Here is a 22,865-nt window from a genome sequence, read left to right as displayed (position 1 = left end):
CTCCAGCATAAGCTTTGATGAACGAATCTACAAGCATTTTAAAATAATTAATAGAATGCTCAGGTAAGAGTTAATACCAAGTTAAGGCACCCTTCATAAGGGGTTTTCCAAACTTCTTCAACAAAACCGATTTGATCTCATGCTGGGCCGTGTCGTTTCCTGTTACTTCCGTAGTGTAGGTCGTGATGTGCTCCTGTAGATCTGGAGTCCTATCATACTTTTATATATCTTGCATCTTAAACCTCTTTGGGTTCAACTCCGGTGCCGCACTTAGTTTAAACGGTAACTTCGTATACTTCTTTGAATCTGGACCCTTTAACACGGCAGTGCACCCAGGATCTGATCCATTCGAGCATGAAACTCCTTTGCGTTCTGATTCATTCATTCATTTCTCTCATGAGCTCGATTTTGAAAGGGTCATTTAAGTTGTTGTTCCTAGATCCACTACCAGTCCCTCCGGCCTCGTCGAAACAGACCTCATCCCTTGGAGTCTTATTATCAGTTCTTTGAGTCGTTTGATTTGCAGAAACGCTGGGAAAAGCTAGAGCCCTTTCATTAGCATTATTAGAAGCACCTAATAATGCTGCTTCAATTCCGTCATCACGCGATCCTACCTTGAGCGGTGATCCATAATCGCCTTTTTTTGTTCTCTCAAGATTGTGTTGAACAACGTGCTCATCCTCCGTATCATCAGGAGTTGGGCCCCTCACATGTCGAGGATATTGGCCTTCGCATACCAAATTTGCCTCATCTCCTTCGTTGCAGGTTTCACTAGTTGAATCATCACGCTGAAACTCATATTCCCGTTCGTTGTGTGCTCCAATATTATAGACATTGTCGACATCATTAGCTGCCATATCTGGTTTTTCTTTTACTACTGAAAGAGTCAAAATTTGTGAGTAACAAACAAATGGATCAAAGCAATTACACAATTGTCTATACCCCACGGTGGGCGCCAAATTATTTACCCGTAAAACAATACAGTTAAATTTATAGCGTGGTTTATAGACAAGTGAATCGATTTGACCCAAAAATAGTAAGTAAATAAGAGCAAAAAACAAGATTGTGAGATGAGATTAAAAGAAATACAAGCCTAGCCTTTCTGGTGGCAAAAGCAATAACAGTATTCAAAAACAAAGACTAAGAATTATAAAATAAGAGCAGAATATAGCTTTTTGTGTACAAAATATTTCGTGCCTACAATGGATACTAATCCTCCTATTTATAGCTCTATTGAGGGAGACAAGATCCCTAAATCAAGCTTCTCTTGAATGAGAATAAAATTGTCATTGATGACTGCATAAAGTTGGCTATAAATGCAGATATTCTCTGTAACGGTTGCCCATTAAATGCTATCCGATGATAATGCTTTGAATCCTTGTTACCAGCTGCTCTGTCTTCGAAATTCGTTCAACACCGATTGCATGCTTACATCCGGTGCCAGCTGTTTGCTGACTCACATCCACCTGTCTTTAGTTCCATGTATCATTCCGTCACCCGGCCACCAGTCACTAACCAATTTTAGCCCATACAAATATTACTTTTAAAATTTGTAATTTTAAATAATTAGATTAGATTTGTGTCGCTAAAACTTCTAATACTTATATGATCTTAAATATGTTATAATATTTGTGTAGTTATATAAAATTATCCTTTATTTTTAATTTAGTTCAAATTAAATGATTTCTCGTTAAGAAAGATGCAATTTCTTTTTAATAGACTAAAGAAATAGTGGAATATCATTGGGTGGGGGGTGGGGAGGGGGGGGGGGAGGAGAATCGTGTCTTGTATATTTATTCCCGACGAGCACTGAGGAAATTTAATTTGCCTCCTTTGTTCTTTTTTAATTTCTTATAGAAATAGTATGATATAACACGTGATGACGTGAACAATAGAATCGACGCATTAATAAGCATTAGGGTAGATCCCAGATCTGGTGGAAGAAGAACATTACAACTAGAACTGAGATCCCCCCATCGGCGATCAACGGAAAAGATGTTTCTCTGGGATTGGTTCTATGGCGTTTTGTCTTCTCTAGGTTTATGGCAAAAGGAAGCTAAGATCCTCTTTCTCGGTCTCGACAATGCCGGCAAAACCACTCTTCTTCACATGCTCAAAGACGAGGTATTTTTTTCTCCTTTTCTTGTTCGCTTTTCAAATTAGCTATTTACTCTTTCTGATGGTTTCGATTCATTTGATTTTGCATTTGATTTTGTTTGATTTTGCAGAGATTAGTTCAGCATCAGCCGACGCAGTATCCGACATCGGAAGAGCTGAGTATCGGAAAAATCAAATTCAAAGCGTTTGATTTAGGAGGTCATCAGATCGCTCGCCGTGTCTGGAAAGATTATTATGCCAAGGTATTCAAAGCATTTATTTCTTCGTAGCTCCTAACACGGCTGCTTAATAATTCGCCTTGCAATATTAAATTATTTAGTTATTAAAATGAAATAGACGTGAATTGTTGAGCGGAAGAAATATTAAGGATTCGTAAAGCAACATAAATAGTTTTTCATTGAGGAATTATATGAAATGTATGTGTTTATATACATACATACATACACACCTATGTATATGTGTGTGTTTGTGTGCGTGTATATATCTGTATGTGTGCGTGCCCATGTGTCCACTCGTGGTGTTGCAGTGGCGGAGCTAGGAATTCTAATGAGGGGATTCAGAAAATGTAGAAATGCCACATCTGGTATTTTTGAACAGCTTTTGCCTCTACACTAGAAGTTTTTTTATTTCGAAGGGATTCAAAAATTTGTATACATACAAAAAAAAATTGCTTTCACTAGTGCGCAGCTTAATTTTCGGAGTAGGGGATCCTTCCTTACATGGTGCAGAGTCAGTATTATATCATTGCTGCAATTGACGCGCCAATCACTTTTACTGCTTCTCCGAGGGAATTAAAAGAATTACTTGAGAGCACTGCTTGGTTTAACTCTACAGATCCATTTATAAGATCCGGTGCTTAACTTCTATTATGTTGCAAGTTAAACTTTTGCGTATTCTTGGGTTTGAAATTTATCTATTTGAAGTCTTATGCCATTGGTCCTTGTGATGATCTTTTTCTTTGGACAATTGAACATGGATAATATTGACACTATACATTAAATACATTTGGAGGTAGTGATTCCATAGAGCTACTTCAATAGATTGATATGGTGGTCTGATTACACTTATTGTAACATAAAAGTTGATTTCTAGACGATGCTCACCTTCACCATAAGGATTATAAAGACTAATATTTGTTGACTGACTTACTACGGAATTGGACCCTTTAGGTTTATGTTGTCATTCAATTCCCTCCAGCTTCAAGTAATATTAGAATGGAATTATTTCAAAACTAAATCTGCATCGCCAGTGACATTTGTCTAGATAAGGATTATCGATCCGTCCAGGGCTGCTAACAAGTGGTATACGAACGGACTGGAACCACTCCCTATGAGGTATTGTCCTGCCCACAATTGTGGTCAGAAGGATTTTGTCCTTAAAAGATCCCTCACAAGTTGAGAAAGGGGAGGAAGCCTATAAACTGCTCGATCCCCGTCTTATGATGCAGGACAACATCTAAAGGTAGTGACATAAACAAGGACATTTTATGCCCTTAATTAGGCACAATTTGGAAAAATGGCGAGATCTGAAAAAAGAATGCACTGGCTATTAGATCATCATTTTTTAAGGCACTACAGTAGAGGTGATTGTCTCAATATATACCGTAGGAGTATATCTTGAACTCAGCTTGGATCATCTATGCTTGATGTTTATGGAACCTGAAAGTTTTGTAATTTTTTTGGATATGACTCTCTTTCCTTTGTAATTGTTATTCTCTCTAAGTAATTTTCTTTTGCAAAACTTCTGTATGAATTCTGTTAAAAATTACCAGAAAAAAGTAGAGAGTAAAACTCCTTTATCATATGAAATTTTCTTAGAATCCTTCAGTACTATAACTGTTTAGGCATGAAAACCTGTTTCCCTTTAGTTGCTTTCTTAGTGTTACCTTCGTAAGAAAAGAAAAAAACAGCTACCATATCAAAATAAAGGAACAAGTGAACTTTAAAGGTGGAGATACAGGATCTTTTCCTAATACTAAGTTAAGAGCTAGGATTTAATGATTTACTTAAAATATATACAAGGGCATAAATGTGTTTTGTATAATTCAATATGCAGGAGATACTGCTTGATTTCAGAATTGTTCAATTCTTACATTCTCATTAGTGAATGGGTTTAAGTGAGTAAAAAATGAAGGGGTTAAACTCTGCAGTGAGTTGAGGGGGGGCCTCTGTAATTGCACCCCCCCCCCCATAAAAAAAAAACAGATGGTGGCAAGTAACAGATAAGCGCTATGGCTTTATGGGCATTAGTAATTATGAAATATTGTCATAGTAACGTACTTCCTAAATTCTATTCTCTCGGAAGAGAAGTTGCCTACCGGACAAATGTTGGCACCCGAAGCAAAGAGATTATTGCTTTATGGGTGAAGCCATGAACTTCATAAAGGAGTGTGCTTAAAATATGCTCTACTTGATCAACTTATCCAAAAAAAAGGGAAAAAAGACATGATCAATTTTTCTCATTAGCCCTTTGTAAGACAAGGTATCCTAACATAGATCATACTTTTCTCCACCCTATTTGGTTGTGTTTTGAATCTTTTGATACCAGGAAATGTGTATTTATGAGCATTGGCGACTGCTGAAAATTTTCATCTTTATCTACGGGATGGACTATTTTTTTTTTTTTCTGGACATGGATTTACGAGTGGACTGTTTTCTTAGGTGCTTTTCTTTTTAGCCAATTTTTTTTGTAAGGCTTTTGTTTGTAGCAATATATCCCCATATTGGGATATCAAAGAAAGAGTTCTGTTATCGCTCGGAAATGGAAATGAATATACAGGCCCCTTCTCCCAAAGTGTAAAACTGGGATATATCTATATTCGATAGAGATGAAGATACTCTGTCATTTGACTTGAAGAAGAGTGAGCTGTTATTTGTAGCATGTGACCTTTTTTAAAGTCCCCTATTTGAAGAGTCATCTGATTTGTGAGAGTACCTTGGGAAAATATGCTTTTGTGCTGGCTGTATTAATCGGTTCTTTTCCCTACATGTCAAGCTTTGCAGCAAAGGCCGAAATCCGTAATCTCATGCATTCCTTTGTGTTGCCATCAGGTCATGCCTAGGAGTGTGTCTACCCAAGGCCTTTGTATTAGATTAGCTGATATGAATAAGCGTCGCGATTATTCAATGGATAAGCATGATAATCAAGTTGTGTTTATTATCAGAAATTTCATTCTCTTTTTATATAACGAGAAGAATACTACATTGATTTACAGATGCTTAGTGTAAGCATGAGGTTAAAACTAAGAACAAAAATTCTTTTACTTTAGTGTTTTGTATTCAGCAGTAAAGACGTTCTTTATCATTGAAATCTACTAGTATTGTAGAAGTCATAGTATCAAAATTAATTCAACCACTTTTAAAAAAAATTAATTAATTAATTCTACCAGATAGACACTTTTTATCCCATAGTAGCACTTGTGTGCTGTCACGTCAATGCAAGTTGCTAAAGAAATAGAAGAGTCCGGGCAGTGAGTCCAAGATTGAAAACACTATCCTCCTCGCCCAATTTTAAGGTTTTTATATTACTTTCCAAATTCATTGATTCTCTCTCTGTCTCTCTCCCTTGTCAATATGTCTTATCTCTTTCTTTGTTGACGTTTCTCTTCCTTATCATCCTAAGTATAGCCTCCAGGGTGATTCAGCCCGCTTCTGCAACTGGAAACATTAAGTTGCTCCATCTCATTCCTACTTTACTATTCAAATATAGGAACTGTTGAAAATTTTCTTGCATTTAATCGATTAATAAGTGACTGAACAAATTAGTGTCAAAGTGTTAATGAAGAATTATTTGTTAAATACACAACCTGTTTATTGTTTTTCTAATGTTCTGCGTGCTCCAAGATGTACGGGAAATGTCGCGATGTTTTCAATCTTGGGAAAGAGATTTCTCTGCCTTCTGCGCTCATCTACTTTTTTCTCTTAGAATTGCTTATATCATAGATACACTTATCTCGTAGCATCAGGTCATGTTTTGGTTGCAAATTTAGGAAGCACCTGCTTATATTTGTGACTCTTCTTATCCGTGCTCTTTGCAGTGTATTGCTGTACAAGAGTAGCAGATTTTCAGTGAGATGATATTTTTTCAAGGCTCTTGATAATTATGAAGGATGATTCTGACTTAGCCAAACAACAACATACCCAGTATATTCCCACAGTGGGGTCTGGGGAGGGTAATATGTACGCTGATCTTATCCCCTACCTTGTGGAGCTAGAGTGGTTGTTTCCGGTAGACCATCAGCTCAAGGAAAGCAATTCTAAGCAGGTTGAAAAGGAAAAACAATAGCGAAGAAGCCATGTTGAAAACAATGAAGACAAGAACATTAGCAACAACAAAAAACAATGCAATAAGAAAACTGAAACAAAGGGAAACAACATGTAGTAATAAAAATTGAAGGCTAAGATAGTAGGAGAATGATAATAATAATAATACATGAAAAACACGGAACATATATGGTAATCCCAAACTCGACTACCTACTAACCTTCTACCCTAATCCTCGACATCCACATCCTCCTGTCCAGGCCTCGGTAAGTTGGAGATGTGTCATATTCTGTCTAATCACTTCTCCCCAACTTTTCGGCCTACCTTTATCTCTCCTTAGACCCACAATAGCCAACCTCTCACACCTTCTCGTTGGGGCAAAAAAAGGAAAAGAAGGATGACTGACTTAAGCAAAAAAAAGAAAAGAAGGGTGATTCTGCTAACCGAGATGATTTCCTATGTCTTATTGAAATTGAATTGGATTTTGGTCAATGTTTTTTTGGGTGCTTATCGAATAATTCAACAATAGATCAAGGAAGTGATGAGCTAAAACATGCTGGATACTTGTTTAATGAATTTCAATTCTTGAAAGTTCTATTGAAATGAAAGAGTATGAAACTTTTTACAATGTCCTAAAAATTCTAGACGGAATGTTAGTGTTACTTTCTTTTGATTAAGAACATTTATGGGACCAACCATGTTCTCTTTAATTAATATTTCACATAATGATTTCTGAGAAGACTTCAAATGACAAGTGTGTAATGGAAGGCGAATTGGTCTGAGATTCATTTGTTCCTCTCTCCATATATGATGCGAGAATTGTACAGCTGAGCCCTGAAAGCTACATGGGAGCACATGGGCCATTCTAATGGCCAAGTTTGGGGTTTGGTGGATGTAAGGACCACCTCCCTAGAGCAAGTAGAAGTTCGGGAGCTAACTTGTATGCAATCATTGTTCACAAATTTCACTGAACTTTTTGAAAATATTCTGGATCTTGTCCGTTTACTCCTCTTTGTGGCATTGTTGCTTGCCATTTAACCAGTTATTTTGTTCTAAAATTTGAGCCTGCTATTCTTTTTCTTGCTTTTCTTTTGCTTTTTAATGTTTGTAACTTTACACCAGCAAAAAATGATTTGAGCATTCCCTTAATAAGCATGAGTTGCCTTTTGCAGGTTGATGCTGTTGTATACCTGGTAGATGCATATGACAAAGAGCGGTTTGCAGAATCAAAGAAAGAGTTAGACGCACTGCTATCTGATGAGGCCCTAGCTACTGTCCCCTTCCTCATTTTGGGAAACAAGATAGACATACCGTATGCTGCCTCGGAAGATGAGCTGCGTTATCACCTTGGTTTGACTGGTGTCACTACTGGCAAGGGAAAGGTGAGTGTTGCTGATTCTAGTGTTCGTCCCTTGGAGGTGTTTATGTGCAGTATTGTACGCAAAATGGGGTATGGTGATGGCTTTAAGTGGGTTTCTCAATATATAAAGTAGTTTACGCAACCAGAAGTTGAAACAGATTGTGTCCTCGTTTATGCTTTTCGTACAACTATTTTTTCCCGTCTGGAAAAGATGGAACCTGTTCATTTGTTCTCAAACTGTTGAGGTCTTTTAGTACTTATAATTTGTATGCGTTGAACATCTACTTAGTGTGATGAGAAGCTATTTATTGTTGCCCTGTAAAATTTACCTAAGGCTGGAACATTGTCAAAACTCCATATTATTATTCCATTTCTTAGTTACTCATGCTTATTCGCTACTGCTGTAGCAGTGATAATATTTTTTTATCTGTATTGAAGTGTAATGTTTTTTCCTGTTCAGAAATCAGAGTATTGCTCAAACTGTTGATTTCATTCGGTACATGCCTTTGGTCTACTTGATGTCAAAAGACTCATACATGTAACTTGTTCAAGTGCTTAAATATCTAAGATTTGCTCTTTCGCTCGTAAACCCCAACTATTAATTCTCGTGTACATGTCCATTGCATACTACTTGATGCCTCAAACATTTGACTAAAATTTAGGCTTTTTTGAAAAGATCTACAACAATCGCTCAAGGGATTATGTGTGACTCAGCATACCTGTAAATTATCCCTTGACATTGACAGTAATATCTCACGCGGGGATGTGTAGTCATAGTTGCTGGCTCATCGTGCCACTGGGAATTTGAAGAATAGGCACCCGACCACATCTAATTTTCTGATGCTAGACTATAAGGACGGGGCAATTACAGCTAACCTTGCCCTCATTTGTATAGTTAAATCAAATTAACATAGCAAATCATATAATATATATATACACGTTTAACACAACACTCAAAGGTGTGACCTAACCATCAATGAAGTAGGTGAAAATTATGAGAGATCAAGGTTCGAATTCCAGCGATTGTTTCTCATCTACCTTGGCTTTGGTTAGCTTTAACACAGTAATGACCGAAACTTTGTAGTCGAGCTGGGATCTTTATATTCTCAATCGGGATTCTTTAGAGACATTCACCTTTGGATGGTTTTTCTTGAGTACGTTTCCAATAACTATGGCACAACTTTGATATGAATCAGTTGGAGATGCAGTTGATAAACAGTTGAACGGTTCCTCATTTCTTGACTTGCTGATTTCTCGTTAGGTAAGACTCTTTCTCTCTCTAGTCTAACTCCCTTTGAAATTTAATATTGCGTGTGTTAGATTGCATGCTCTAGGCTTCATTAGATCACAAAGTGAAGAAGAGCAGGTCAACGAGTTTAGCTTTAACCCAAACCATCATCAAGAAAACGATTTCAAAACAGATCTTTTATTACCCTTTTCTTGACATTCTCTGTGGAGTCATTACTACCAATTCCACCATTATGTCCCTCAAAGAAGTCACAAGATGGAGCGGTTTAACAAACTCCTTTCTTTACTTCACAGTTCAAACCTTCCATTCTTAAATACCAACTTTAATATCTATTATCAATGCCCATTAAAAACACACAGCTTTAATTTATTCATTTTTCCATCTCCATAAGTCATCTTGAGTTAGATTCTCAAACCATCACCAACAAACTCCAAAATGGGCAATTCCATTAATCCACAGGGCAAGTTATCAGATAGCACAAGCAAGGTTATTTTTACAGATGGGACGATTCAGAGTTATGACAAGTCTTTAACAGTGGCAGAGTTGATGCTGGAACATCCCCAGCAAATAGTGGTTGAATTCAAGCCGATCACGGATGGAAAAAAGCCTATTCCATTGCCTGCTGATATGAAACTGGAGAGGAACAAGGTTTATGTGATGCTTCCAAAAAAGAAAGGAAAGCCAGTTAGCTTTTCATCTGAAGAAGCACGACGAATTCTAATGAAAACTAGCTCTATGCTTAAATCCAAGTCTCTGTTAGCTTCTTATACCGGGTTTTTGCCAGTATTCGCTCGTATATGTCCAGCAGCAGCAGCAGTTTCCTCTGCATCATTGGGAAATGGTCGTGATTATGTTCTTAATTCGGACAAGAATCTTTGTCTGGTGAAAAGAGAAGAAGAGGAAGAAGGATCTAAACATGATTACTTCAGTGATATTCTTGAAGGAAGACCTGAATTCTTAAGCAGACAATTGTCAGGAAAAGGATGGAAACCCAGTTTAGATACCATTAAAGAGAGGAGCATTCAAGCAAAAATTCGTCATTGGTTGTTTTAAGGTGTTTGTCTTTGTCCAATCAAATGTTGCCATGTCTAGTTTTCGCTTCTTCATTCTCTACTTTCTCCCGTTGTTTCTTTGTGCTTTTTCTTTTGTCTTTCTAGTGTCTGTCTAGTCATGCATCTTTAGTCTTAATTAAGTTTAGTGCTTTTTCTGTGACTTTAAAGTCTTGTTAATGTGGTAAGTACTTTGTAGCTTTCAATGCATGGTGTGATTAAGTGTTGTAAATGTGTTCAGCTTTCAGGTAACGTATCTAAAGTTGGAATTATGGAGAAAAGTGAACTAATGAAGAATTAGATCTACAATTGGCGTGCTAGAAGTAATTTATATAATAGACTTTGTCAACCAAGAGTGACGTCATATACAACTTGGTTTTTGATTTACGTTTTGACTAGACTTTGGTGCATTTAGACGAACGAATTTCTTGGTAGACCAATTCTACCCAACTCCGTCTAGAGATCGGAAATTAAAAACTTCGCGAGTTCTGGCTAACAAAAGAATAACTTCAGGGAGTTGTCATTCAATTTATCAGAAAGATTTTATATAAATGTGTGTTTTCACTACTCTCTTCGTTCCGAAAAATATGTCACCTTTACTAAAAGTAGATATTTTTAAATAGTTGTCATTTTAGAAAAAAACAAGAAAGAGTTGATTCTTTCTTTCCAATTTTATCCTTACTAATAAAGTGGAGAAAGATTAATTTGATGAAAGCAAGAAGCAATAATTGAGATCAAACAAAAGATAAGGTTAATTTAGTCAAATTATTGTTAATTAATATTTTCTAAAAGCATGTGCAAAAATAAATATGACAAGCGAAAGGGAAGAAAGGGAGTATAACACAAAAAGTTTAGCTACCGTTTCCTCTTTACTCTTTCCTCTTTACTCTTTCCTTTTTAATTTGTTCCATAAGGTATGATATCTTTCTATATTTAAAAATAATTTAATTTTAAAATTCTCATTTTACACTTAATGAAATAAACAAAAATGTCTATGACTTATTTTAGATAACAAGTTCAAACAAAATAGTTCTTTTTAAAATTCGTGTCCATTCAAAGGCACTCACATAAGTATATACTAACAATATACTTATTTTACATACTAGATGAGTGGTGCCCGTGCATGCCCGACATATTGTCTGTTTTATTCGCACAAGCTAAAAGGTTACAAAAGCCAAGCAAAAACATATTTTCAACCAACATGTTAAAGTTTCATACTATATACGATGAGCAAAGCTCTACAACATATAAGTGAAAAAAGATCACAACCATAGTGCTTGGATAAAATTACAATCAAGTCCAACAAATTATTGACTTTGATTATCCAACATCTACTGCAACACTATAATATACTTTTATGACTGTAAAATCTATTCGCAGTCACCATTTACAAGTGTCCATCACTCAGTCCACCACTTCCCTCCACAAAATACATATACAAAAGCATATTCATCCATATGTAATATTAAGAATAGCCAACTATACGTATGTCCATGCTTGAGGGAAAACTAACATACATTAGAACTACAATAAATAGATGTTAAGTGGGAAAGCCCTTCAACGCGTTAAATCTGGATAGTCACCGAAGAAGTAATGGATTTTGGAGAAAAATTATCCTTGGATAATCCGATTACATTTCACAAGTTAAAGATCTGGAGGGCACTGCATTCAAAAGAGTAATAGGAATAAAAATGAATCAACTACAGGTGCATAGAGAATAATTTGTAAAATGAAAAATGAATTATGAACCAAGAAAGGATTATGCGCATAAACTTTAGTACCAGATCTACAACCTACATTATTAAAGTGAGAGCAATTGAATTATCATCTACTTTTTAAAGGATTGAATCAATATAGCGTGGAAGTACACAAAACCACCAAATAAAACTGGAAAAATGAAGGGGGAAAAAGTGAAGGGAAGGAAAAGGAAAGCCAGCCACAAATAATCTATAAGGCAACAGAAAGTATTTAAAGCATTCCAATTGAACATTTATTCAGAAGGCTAAATATACTACCCCTTGAACATTAATAGAAATAAATTCCCAAAGATACACTTTAGCCTGTGCATTTTCAATAGTGAAAAGAACAATGATCTATCTACTGATAATACAATGATTCAGGGAGTCAGAGCTAATATACACTGCACACACATGCGCTCATTTATAAGAAGATTTTCAAATTCACACAGGATTATGACATCCAAAATTCTACATAAGTATGGAAGTTCCACGAAAGAACAAAAGGGTTACCTTTTCAAAAAAAAAAAAGAAAGAAGAAAAGGGTTAACTTTTACAGAGACTCCATTAACAAAGGTCATCAACAGAAAGAGTCATAACCTCACTGCTCCAAGCAAAGCAAAAGAAATGTGGCTTACAAGCACATCTTATAGGCTTACTATACTGTTAACCAAATAAATTTTAAACATGGCAGGAAAAACTCCAAGACATACAGTTACACAGATTATTTGAGGAGAAAAAACTACAACACACATAACAAGAAGTCACATACTTGTAGAAATAGCCAGCCTAAATCCTAAATCCTAAATTAGTAGAGTGACAAAGGAGATTATATGCAAAAACCTTCCTTTTTTCCCAACCCATTACGCAGAATACATTGGCCAATTACTACTACACTTAGAAAAATATGTATTGCGAAAATCAAGCAGAAAATCATGGACCTCGAAGAGTTTTCTCGTCAGTCAGAAAAAAGAATTCAATTTCCAAGCTGCAGCATAGGAGAGGGCAACTCCAGCAACTAAAAGAATCAATGATCCCTACTTCATGAATAACATACTGATTTAGAAACCACATGATAGGTAAAGATGAACCAGATAGAATAGGTTACCATCTCATAATCAGCATAGTCAAATATTTTGCATGATTTTTGTGTTATCATTCAGGATCGTTGTATCTCCTTGAGAAATCTGAGCACTCCTTCCTCTCATTTAAAGATCTTTACTTGTAAAATAGACCATATTAATGGACAGAGTAGAATAAATTTTTGGACACAAATGTTGGACAGAGTAGAATGAATTTTTCAAATATTTTAGTAGGTGAGATTTGATATCTTTGGATTTGCAATTGACGATAGAATAGGGTGCAACTATCTTATTTTACAAAGGATGTGCAAGTATTTAGTTAACCAATAAGCTTCTGTGATGAAGACATTACTACATTAAGTTCTTGAGTTGCAGGACGATGCCTCTCACGTACTATATTTTAAGTTTCAGCATCCAAAATTATCTATAAAGAGGAATTAGAGTAATGGTAAAAGATTTAGCAATAACCTTAGAGAACATACATCTGTTGGAAGTGCTAATTCAAACTGCAAATAATTAAAAGTGCTGACTTCATTTGCAAGACCTGCATAGAACGCCTAATGCGACCACATGTATCGAAAAGTCAAGCTTACCTGCTTCTTGAGTGACTATTATATTCTATTTTTTATAAAGATGAGTATTGTATTTTATATAGCAGAACATTTGTAGTGCAAAAATCTTGCTGCAAATATTTATTTATCTTATAATGAGATCTTCAAGCAAAGGTAATTATAGCAAGTATAATAGTTGTCTATCTAATCAGATCATCACATCTATTAAATACCTGAAAAATAAAAATGGCATATCATAATACTGACAACTTAGAAACTGGTTGAAACAGAAAGAAAAAAGGACTAATTTTTTACCAGGTGAAAGCTAGCCAACTCACTTATCGTAGTTGTGCCACCATTTTACATTAAAAAATTTCACACTTATGAAATTGTATTTACAGCTTAAAATCATTGTCTTTCTTGAATCCTTTAGAATCCAACTGCTATGGTATCAACACACGTAAGAATAAACTTCATCATATTTTTGGACCTTTTATAGACAACACTATCTGATCGTTTAGAAAATTCATACTTCCTTTTTTTGTTTTTGGAGAAGGTAAGATAAATTAAACCTACATAATTTTTTATGAGGGTTGTAAGAAAACAGTTTGTCGAAGACTAATAATTTAGTAATATCTTTCAATCACTCTCACAATCTCTTCTTATTAGCTAATGTACAGTAAAATGCGACTATCAAGGCCTAAAGCTGTCTACTTGATTCACTCTTATCGCATAGTCGTAGAAAGATCATACTTCTTGATATTGCAAGGATCAATGATATTTTCTCTTTTTATTGAACTGCTAAAAATACGTCCAATAAAGAAAATAAAACGCAAACTCACCTTCAAGGACACACTAAAAGGGATCTTCCGATAGGTTGCCTAAGAGTATAAATGAAGGATATAATCATAAACATCGAAATTCCTAAATTTCAGTCAGAGACAAAAGGTTTTCCATAAATAGAACTAAATATTAACATACTTATATAATTGAGATATCTCAGTTGACTTCTGTTGGGATATATACTATTAACCATGAGTTTGGTTTAGATATAGTATTTATTATGAAATAATTGTTTATTCAGTTTTAATAAAGTTTTAAATAGATCATATAATAGTCTGTGTCCTTTGCTTATATAGTAGATGATTTAGTGTATAGAGTTTAGCTTATACACGGAAGATTAAATCATCGGTTCTTATAAGTATAAAGTTTGAGTTCACAATCTAATGATGGAATTGGACAAACCATCAGGAATGATTGTAGCACAAGATTAAATATAATTAATCTTGATTATGGGAATGGTTTAATTCCAACTTCTTGTGCTAGTACATTTTGTATGTATTGAACGGACCAGGTAGAGATAAGTATTTTATACTGACTTAATAAAATAAACTCTCTAGCCATTAAATGTACTTATACTCTTAATCTTGATATAATTATTATTAGTTGTGTATATTATTATTGTTTTGATTTATTAAAAGGCGAGATTCTTTCGTGGGTCAATATGCCTGGTAAATTGGATAATAATAATATATATTGGCGAAGTAATAGTTAGTTGATGGAATCCATGTCTCAGTTTAGAGATTGATGATATACCTTTATGAAAGCTTATAAGTTTTCACGTGTAAACCCGGCCGGTGGATTTTGTATCCGACACATGAAATAAGTTAAGCGAAAGTCTAAAGGAAATAATCAATAAATTAAATCGTCAGTAATTTAATTTAATTGATTCGTATCTGAATCTTAACATGGGGAGTTAAATAAGATTTAATGGATGAATTTCGAAATTGAATAAGGAGTGTAATTACGAATTTTTAGTGGAATAATTCGTAATTAATTATGGTGGATATTAATTTCGAAAATTACAAATTAATTCCATAATTGGAAGCCTTGTTAATTAAATTCTGTGGTCCCTACTGTGCCTAAATAATAGGAAATAAAGGAATCCTTTTTCTGGTGGAAAAGAAAACCTAACAGGTTTTGGAAAAGGGTCTTAACCCTTAAAACTTGTGCTATAAATACATAAGGTTTTCCACCTAGAGGGATGAGTACATGGTGGCTGAAATTTTCAGCCAAGTTTTCCTAGAAATTTCGCCCACACGAAATTGCTATTTTCGGGTATTATTTGGGTAACACAGTAGAAGACCGTGGAACGTTCGAGGATCACGATTGTGCGGGTGATGGAGATTCTATTAAGAAGTTATGGAACTGAAGGCTCACGTGGTAGAAAAGATATGTTCACGCTTCAAGAGGTAACCCGTGAAATCCCGTTTATGCTAGTTGTCTAAATTACATGTGATTTTGATACTGGGATTGCTTCCGCTGCATATAATAATCCATCAATTGGTATCAGAGCTCACTCACATCTAATTAGATAACTAAGTTTTTCATGAAACAAGAATATGGTGTTTATGTGCATTTTTTGAATTACATATATATGTGGTTTTCTGAAAAACTGCACTGCTGTTTTATGAATTAACTGTGCATAATTTATGGATTATTCTTATAATCATGAGATATATATTTTCTTATTGATATTTGATTGAGATTATCTGAATTTTTTGGGGTAAATCCTAGAAAAACGCAAAACCTGTTTTTGACCGAATAGCCGGAATTTTCGGAGGTCAGCGAACTTGACGGACTCCGATTGAGCTGAAATTTGGTGGGTCCATCGGAAACGACGTGGTGAGAAAAACTCACTGCTTATGCAGTGAATCATGGTATTTTTCAGCGTTTTGAGGTCGTTTGGACTGTGTTTTGGACGTTTTTCTATTTTCTGGAAATTATTTCTTAATAATTTTAATTCTTTTTTAATTCAATGGTGTTGGGGATGACTCCCCATGGTCCCCATGATTAAATACTAGTCATATAATAGGTTTACACATTGACTATTAGCAAATAAACGTGTTGTTGTATTAAATTCAATAATAGAGGTGTAAGATTTTATTGACTAGGTCTTACAAGGTATAATTCATATTGTGTAATGATATAATTATTTTGTAAGAAAGTAAAATTCTCTATTTGATATCCTGGATGACTAATGATTGGAGCGTTTGGCATGTTTGTGCATAAAAAATTTCTCAAATTTAAGTTTATATTTTCATGCCCTACGTGATTACTAGTTTGGATTTTCGATGAAGAATTTTGTTCTCTGATTGGAGGTTCTAATTAAGTGAAATATGACGGTATGTTGTATGAGTTTTATAATGTTGGTATGACTTTTAAGCTATGGTCTACCATAAAATAATTTTATGAGCTAAATATATATTCACTTGTAAATTGAGAATTTTATGAGTAATAAATAGTTACCACTGAAGTGGTTTGTTTATTTGAACTCATGAAAAATTCTTAGTAAATTTGTACATGTGAAATTATATCTATTCATGGATTGAGCATTATGATTAATAAGTAGGATCCACAAAATGGTCTATTTATTTGAGTCATTGAAATATGTTTAATATACCATGTGAAAATTATCCTTGAGAAATCTACATTAATGGTGGAGGTTCATAACTAGAAAAAGAGTATTTATCTTTGGGTACTAGTGAAACTAACTCCACCCATGAGAAGAGATATTGGGGTTTTCACTGAACGGGAGAAAATATAATATCTCAGGTTCTTATGTATTTAATAAAAGGATAATTTATTGCAAAAGGAGATATTATATATCCTAGAAATAGGAAGAAAATAATATATGCCTTGAGCTCATAGTGTAATTATAAGGAGAATGGAAATCAATATCATATTTATTTTAATTCATGAAACTACTTAAAACGGTTATTCTCCGAGTTTGGTTACAGGCTAGTGGTCATGAATTTGACGGACTCCGATTAACCTGAAACTTGGTGGGTTCATCGAAAACGATCTAGTGAAAAAAAAACTCCTTGCTATGCAGTGAATCATGTTGTTTTTTTGGCATTTTGAGGTCGTTTAGATGGGTTTTCAAGCAGTTTATTAAATTGAATTTGTTATAAATATGAAAAATTATTCTTTATATATCGGCTATATTTGTGTTAAATCTGAAACATGATGATTCAACTTGATATTATATATAGCAAGAATGCAAATCACATGGATTTAATCCTGACTACGCCAAAAAAATAATTTATTCGAATTTGGTCTAGTTTTTGGCGATCATGAATTTCACGATCACCGAATGACCTGAAATTCGGTAGGATCATTGGAAACGATCATTTAAGAAGAACTCACTGCTATGCAGTGAATCACATCGTATTTTGACGATTTGGGATCGTTTAGGTGAGTTTTTTGGAGGTTTGACGGATTAAAATGTGATTTACATACGAAAAGTCATTCTTTCTATCATTTTATATGTCTAATCTGGAACATGATAACACATGTTGATTTGACATGAATTGGTATATGATAAAAAAAATGTAGGTCATATTTTAAATTCTTAAAAAAATGCTTAAAATGATAATTTTCCAAATTTGGTCGCAATTTTTGATTGATATGAAATTTGGTAGATTTATCAGAAATAGTCCAGTCAACAATAATCACCACTATACAGTGTGAAATATTAATTTTAGTATTTTAAGACTGTTTAAATGGGTATTGAGCATTTTTTTTAATATGGAACTTAATCCTCAGAGAAAAGTTCGTGGTTGTGATAAAGTGGTGATGGGAATAAACCCCTATTGTCTTCATTTTTTATTTATAGTGAGATAATAAATTTATGCGTTGACATTAGGTCTTCCTCCATATCGGATAAATTTATTATGAACTCACTGGCTATAGTTACTAGTTATTGATAACCAGTATTAACTCTCCATCTGAGCTTAAAGGGTTGAATCAATTTTGTAACTACAATACAATCATGATTAAGTGGTGATAGAAATATATTTCTATGGTCTTCCACTATTAATTTCAAGTGAGTAATAAATTTATGCGTTGACTTTAGGTCTTCCTCCATATCGGATAAATTTATTGTAAGCTCACTAGGTGAAATACTAGTAATTGATATCGTGTACTTACTCTCCATCTGAGTATACATGTTGGATCAATGAAACTAGAGCTATTAAAAATGATGTTCACTTGACTTAAATTAACAGTATACTCTCCATCTGAGTTGGGTCTGTTTTAATTATTGGAGTGAATAATCTGGCATTGCATATGTATGTTGCATGAGTAGTTCTTTCCCATCGAAATTGCTATTCAAGATGCATGACATATATGTGTAGTGTGTTTTAAAATTTTTGTATTAAAAAGTTATATACAATTGACTGAAAATAATAGTATGCTCTCCATCTGAGTTGGTTCTATTTATTTTTGGATTGTATAATTCTTGCATTATATAATATACTTTGCATGAATAATTCTTTTCCCATCGAAATTTATTATTCCAGATGCATGTATGTATATAAATATTGAATGCAGTCTGAATTTTACTATTCAGTGTTTTGACTTATTATGATCTATTTAATATTTTTATCTCAACTCCACAATGATTTTATGCAATTTGTCGTATTACTTGTTAAAATTTTCTTTTAGTGATAAGGCATTAATTTTAAGGATGCAATATATGTACTTTTGTTAGAAGGAATTTAATTCCGGTTTCTGGGCAAAATAAGAGATGGATATTTGTTTTATTTTTCGAATAACTCTTGAGTTATTGAGCTTAATAAACACTTTATCTCTTGTGGTACATGAATGCATGACCTTGTTATTATATATTGATGTCTCTCCTGAACAGAACAATATTAGTCTACCTCATAAGAGAATATGTTCTTCAAAATTGAGTAAAACTTATATGTGCACTTTTATCTAAGTCATATTAATCTGGATAGGATTTCAAGTTGGTCAAGTATGGACCTTAAGGTTCATTGAAAGTAGAGGCACTACCAACTTGTGGATCCTGTTTGGAAGGAAATTTGACTAAAAGATGTTTCCCTTTAAAAGGAAATAAAACTAGTGATAAGCTAGAATGAATCCTTTCTGATTTGTATGGTTAAATGAACATACTCGTAAGAGATAGATTTTGAGTATTTTATGACGTTCATAAATGATTACTCAAAATATTAATATATTTATTTGATGCACTGTAAGTCTTAATGAATTAAGTAATTCAAGGTTTTTAAGACTTGAAATAGAGAAGCACCAAAGAAATATATTAAGTTACTACAATTTGATTGTAGTGGCGAGCATCTCTCTAAAGAGTTTTTTAGTTACATATCAGAATAGGGATTACATCTCAATTGACTACACCATAAACTCCATAATAGAGTCGTGTAGTAGAAAGAAGAAATAAGTCTCTTTTGGATATGGATAGACTAATGACGTGTTATTCAGATTTGCCTTATTTATTTTTGGAATATTTCCTGGAAACTTCAAATTACATTCTGAATTTAGTTCCTTCTAAGCTAGTACCTGGGACATCTATAGAACTGTGGACTGAATGTAAGCTTGGTCTGTGGCATGTTCAGATATAGGATTATCCCGCATATGTGCTGAAAGGGAAAGCAGATATGTAAGTTGGAACTAAGGATGGATAGGTGCATGTTTATCGAATATCCAAGAAAACGAATGAAGCTTTATTTTATTGTCCTAAAGAAAATAAGGCAATTGTTAAAACAAATGCATTTTTCTAGATAAGGACTGTTTAATAAAACATGTTCCTAGAAGTAAACTATTTTTACAGGAACTGGGCAAAGAAATAACTAGATGTTCAAGAACATCAAAACCCACACGTCAGAATTGACGTTCCATTGCATTTAAGTAGTGGGAGAACGTTAATAGACATAATATGCCTTTATCGAGTGGGAGTGATGTTTGAACATTGAACACTATAGTAAGAAGTCACTAATATTTCAATGTCGTGAGGTAACGAAGGTAATATTAGTGGTACTTCGTCTTAGTGGGAGAAAGCTAAAGAAAATTATAGTTCGGTGTTCATTCTTGGGATAGTTTCGGTAACAGGATCTCTGAAGAGTTTAATACCAAACTAGATAATTACGACAAAGTACTACTGGACAAATATTGCATCAGATATAACTTGGCAAGATTCTTTAACAAAACCTTATTTGGTGAAGACTTTTAATAGTCATGTAAAAGAATGCCTGAGAAAGTTGTAGATGCATGGTTATGAGTCTAAGTGGGAGATTGTTGGGGCATATACTATTAACCATGCATTTGGATATAGTATATTCTAATAATTATCATGGTTAAAAGTCTAAGTGGGAGATTGTTGGGATATATACTATTAACCATGAGTTTGGTTTAGATATAGTATTTATTATGAAATAATTGTTTATTCAGTTTTAATAAAGTTTTAAATAGATCATATAATAGTCTGTGTCCTTTGCTTATATAGTAGATGATTTAGTGTATAGAGTTTAGCTTATACACGGAAGATTAAATCATCGGTTCTTATAAGTATAAAGTTTGAGTTCACAATCTAATGATGGAATTGGACAAACCATCAGGAATGATTGTAGCACAAGATTAAATATAATTAATCTTGATTATGGGAATGGTTTAATTCCAACTTCTTGTGCTAGTACATTTTGTATGTATTGAACGGACCAGGTAGAGATAAGTATTTTATACTGACTTAATAAAATAAACTCTCTAGCCATTAAATGTACTTATACTCTTAATCTTGATATAATTATTATTAGTTGTGTATATTATTATTGTTTTGATTTATTAAAAGGCGAGATTCTTTCGTGGGTCAATATGCCTGGTAAATTGGATAATAATAATATATATTGGCGAAGTAATAGTTAGTTGATGGAATCCATGTCTCAGTTTAGAGATTGATGATATACCTTTATGAAAGCTTATAAGTTTTCACGTGTAAACCCGGCCGGTGGATTTTGTATCCGACACATGAAATAAGTTAAGCGAAAGTCTAAAGGAAATAATCAATAAATTAAATCGTCAGTAATTTAATTTAATTGATTCGTATCTGAATCTTAACATGGGGAGTTAAATAAGATTTAATGGATGAATTTCGAAATTGAATAAGGAGTGTAATTACGAATTTTTAGTGGAATAATTCGTAATTAATTATGGTGGATATTAATTTCGAAAATTACAAATTAATTCCATAATTGGAAGCCTTGTTAATTAAATTCTGTGGTCCCTACTGTGCCTAAATAATAGGAAATAAAGGAATCCTTTTTCTGGTGGAAAAGAAAACCTAACAGGTTTTGGAAAAGGGTCTTAACCCTTAAAACTTGTGCTATAAATACATAAGGTTTTCCACCTAGAGGGATGAGTACATGGTGGCTGAAATTTTCAGCCAAGTTTTCCTAGAAATTTCGCCCACACGAAATTGCTATTTTCGGGTATTATTTGGGTAACACAGTAGAAGACCGTGGAACGTTCGAGGATCACGATTGTGCGGGTGATGGAGATTCTATTAAGAAGTTATGGAACTGAAGGCTCACGTGGTAGAAAAGATATGTTCACGCTTCAAGAGGTAACCCGTGAAATCCCGTTTATGCTAGTTGTCTAAATTACATGTGATTTTGATACTGGCATTGCTTCCGCTGCATATAATAATCCATCAACTTCAAGTGAAAATTACCACTATTCTGTTGTTGCATGACTTGCTAGCGCGCAAATTCGTCTCATCCAATTGAAGATCTCCTCCTCCTTTTTCGCCTGAGACCCAATCTTCCAGCAGTAAATTTTGATAAGTCAAATTTTCAGTAGAACGGTTTAATTCTATACTAATTTAGTTGGCAAAAGACAAAATTCATAATGCATCTGCAAAACAAGGACAATTACTGACATGCATGTAAAAAATTCTACGAAGAAATTATTCAAACGAATAGAAAACTAACATATACTATCTAATTTTTAATTACCAGCAGAACAAGTACAATAAACAAAGAAAAACAGTACAAATAAGTCACCAAATCAGAGAGCTCACACCAAATTCAAATAGAAGAAAGATGGATAAACTTTGAATCAGTTAAGATCAAATCCTGATTTTTATCAACATATAGGCAAAAAACAAAAGATTGCAAGAAAACTTACCAGATCAATGAGCTCACACTTGAAAGAGGGAAAACCAGAAAGAGCAAAAAAATTGAGAAAGAATTGAAAAACGAAAAGTAAAAGGATAAGTGACTACTGTGGGACTATGTATAGCAGCACACATGTTACTTAAGGAAAGAATCATATACTTACCAAATTACCCATAAAGTAAGGCACAATTACCGAATTACCCTTCGTCGTACCTCACACCTTCACTTACTATATAGTAGAATAAGGTCTATAAAATAAATCAGCAGCAACTTTTTGTAACATACATATTGATAACCTGCTACAGATGACATCAATGACTCATTACAATCGAAAAATACGCTTATTATACTAAAACAAGTAGGAATTTTTTCATTCCTATACAATATTTGAAATTTATTTAATACAATATTTGACACTTATTTATTAAAATTATTCAAATTTTGTATATTACCCATCTTAAACAA

At 33.8% G+C, this 22,865-nt stretch overlaps 2 protein-coding genes and 1 long non-coding RNA gene across 3 annotated transcripts; 2 read left to right on the top strand and 1 right to left on the bottom strand.

Moving 5' to 3' along the window:
• The first annotated feature begins 1,785 nt into the window (after positions 1-1,785).
• Positions 1,786-8,125, top strand: LOC104241087 (small COPII coat GTPase SAR1B). Its single transcript, XM_009796003.2, has 3 exons — positions 1,786-2,124; positions 2,229-2,360; positions 7,553-8,125. Exons 1-3 carry the CDS (start codon positions 1,996-1,998, stop codon positions 7,871-7,873), a joined length of 582 nt encoding a protein of 193 aa, XP_009794305.1. The 5' UTR covers positions 1,786-1,995; the 3' UTR covers positions 7,874-8,125.
• A 387-nt stretch (positions 8,126-8,512) lies between these two features.
• LOC104241088 (uncharacterized) lies at positions 8,513-10,328 on the top strand. The gene has a single exon (XM_009796004.2). The coding sequence runs from the start codon at positions 9,425-9,427 to the stop codon at positions 10,040-10,042; it is 618 nt and encodes a 205-aa protein (XP_009794306.1). The 5' UTR covers positions 8,513-9,424; the 3' UTR covers positions 10,043-10,328.
• A 962-nt stretch (positions 10,329-11,290) lies between these two features.
• On the bottom strand, positions 11,291-22,525 carry LOC104241089 (uncharacterized). Its single transcript, XR_714621.2, has 3 exons — positions 22,411-22,525; positions 21,956-22,044; positions 11,291-11,700 (listed from the first exon to the last, which is right to left on the bottom strand). It is a non-coding gene; the product is annotated as an uncharacterized lncRNA (long non-coding RNA).
• Positions 22,526-22,865: the final 340 nt, after the last annotated feature.

Source organism: Nicotiana sylvestris, chromosome 9, assembly GCF_000393655.2.
Source record: "Nicotiana sylvestris chromosome 9, ASM39365v2, whole genome shotgun sequence".
Taxonomy (NCBI): Eukaryota; Viridiplantae; Streptophyta; class Magnoliopsida; order Solanales; family Solanaceae; genus Nicotiana; species Nicotiana sylvestris.
The sequence above is the reverse complement of the archived record's forward strand: the minus strand, read 5'-3'. Positions and strand labels throughout refer to the sequence as shown.

Coding starts and splice junctions, on each gene's coding strand:
- LOC104241087 (XM_009796003.2), top strand. CDS start 1,996: ATGTTTCTCTGGGATTGGTTCTATGGCGTTTTGTCTTCTCTAGGTTTA. Junction 2,125..2,228: donor TTCACATGCTCAAAGACGAG/GTATTTTTTTCT, acceptor TTGATTTTGCAG/AGATTAGTTCAGCATCAGCC. Junction 2,361..7,552: donor GGAAAGATTATTATGCCAAG/GTATTCAAAGCA, acceptor TGCCTTTTGCAG/GTTGATGCTGTTGTATACCT.
- LOC104241088 (XM_009796004.2), top strand. CDS start 9,425: ATGGGCAATTCCATTAATCCACAGGGCAAGTTATCAGATAGCACAAGC.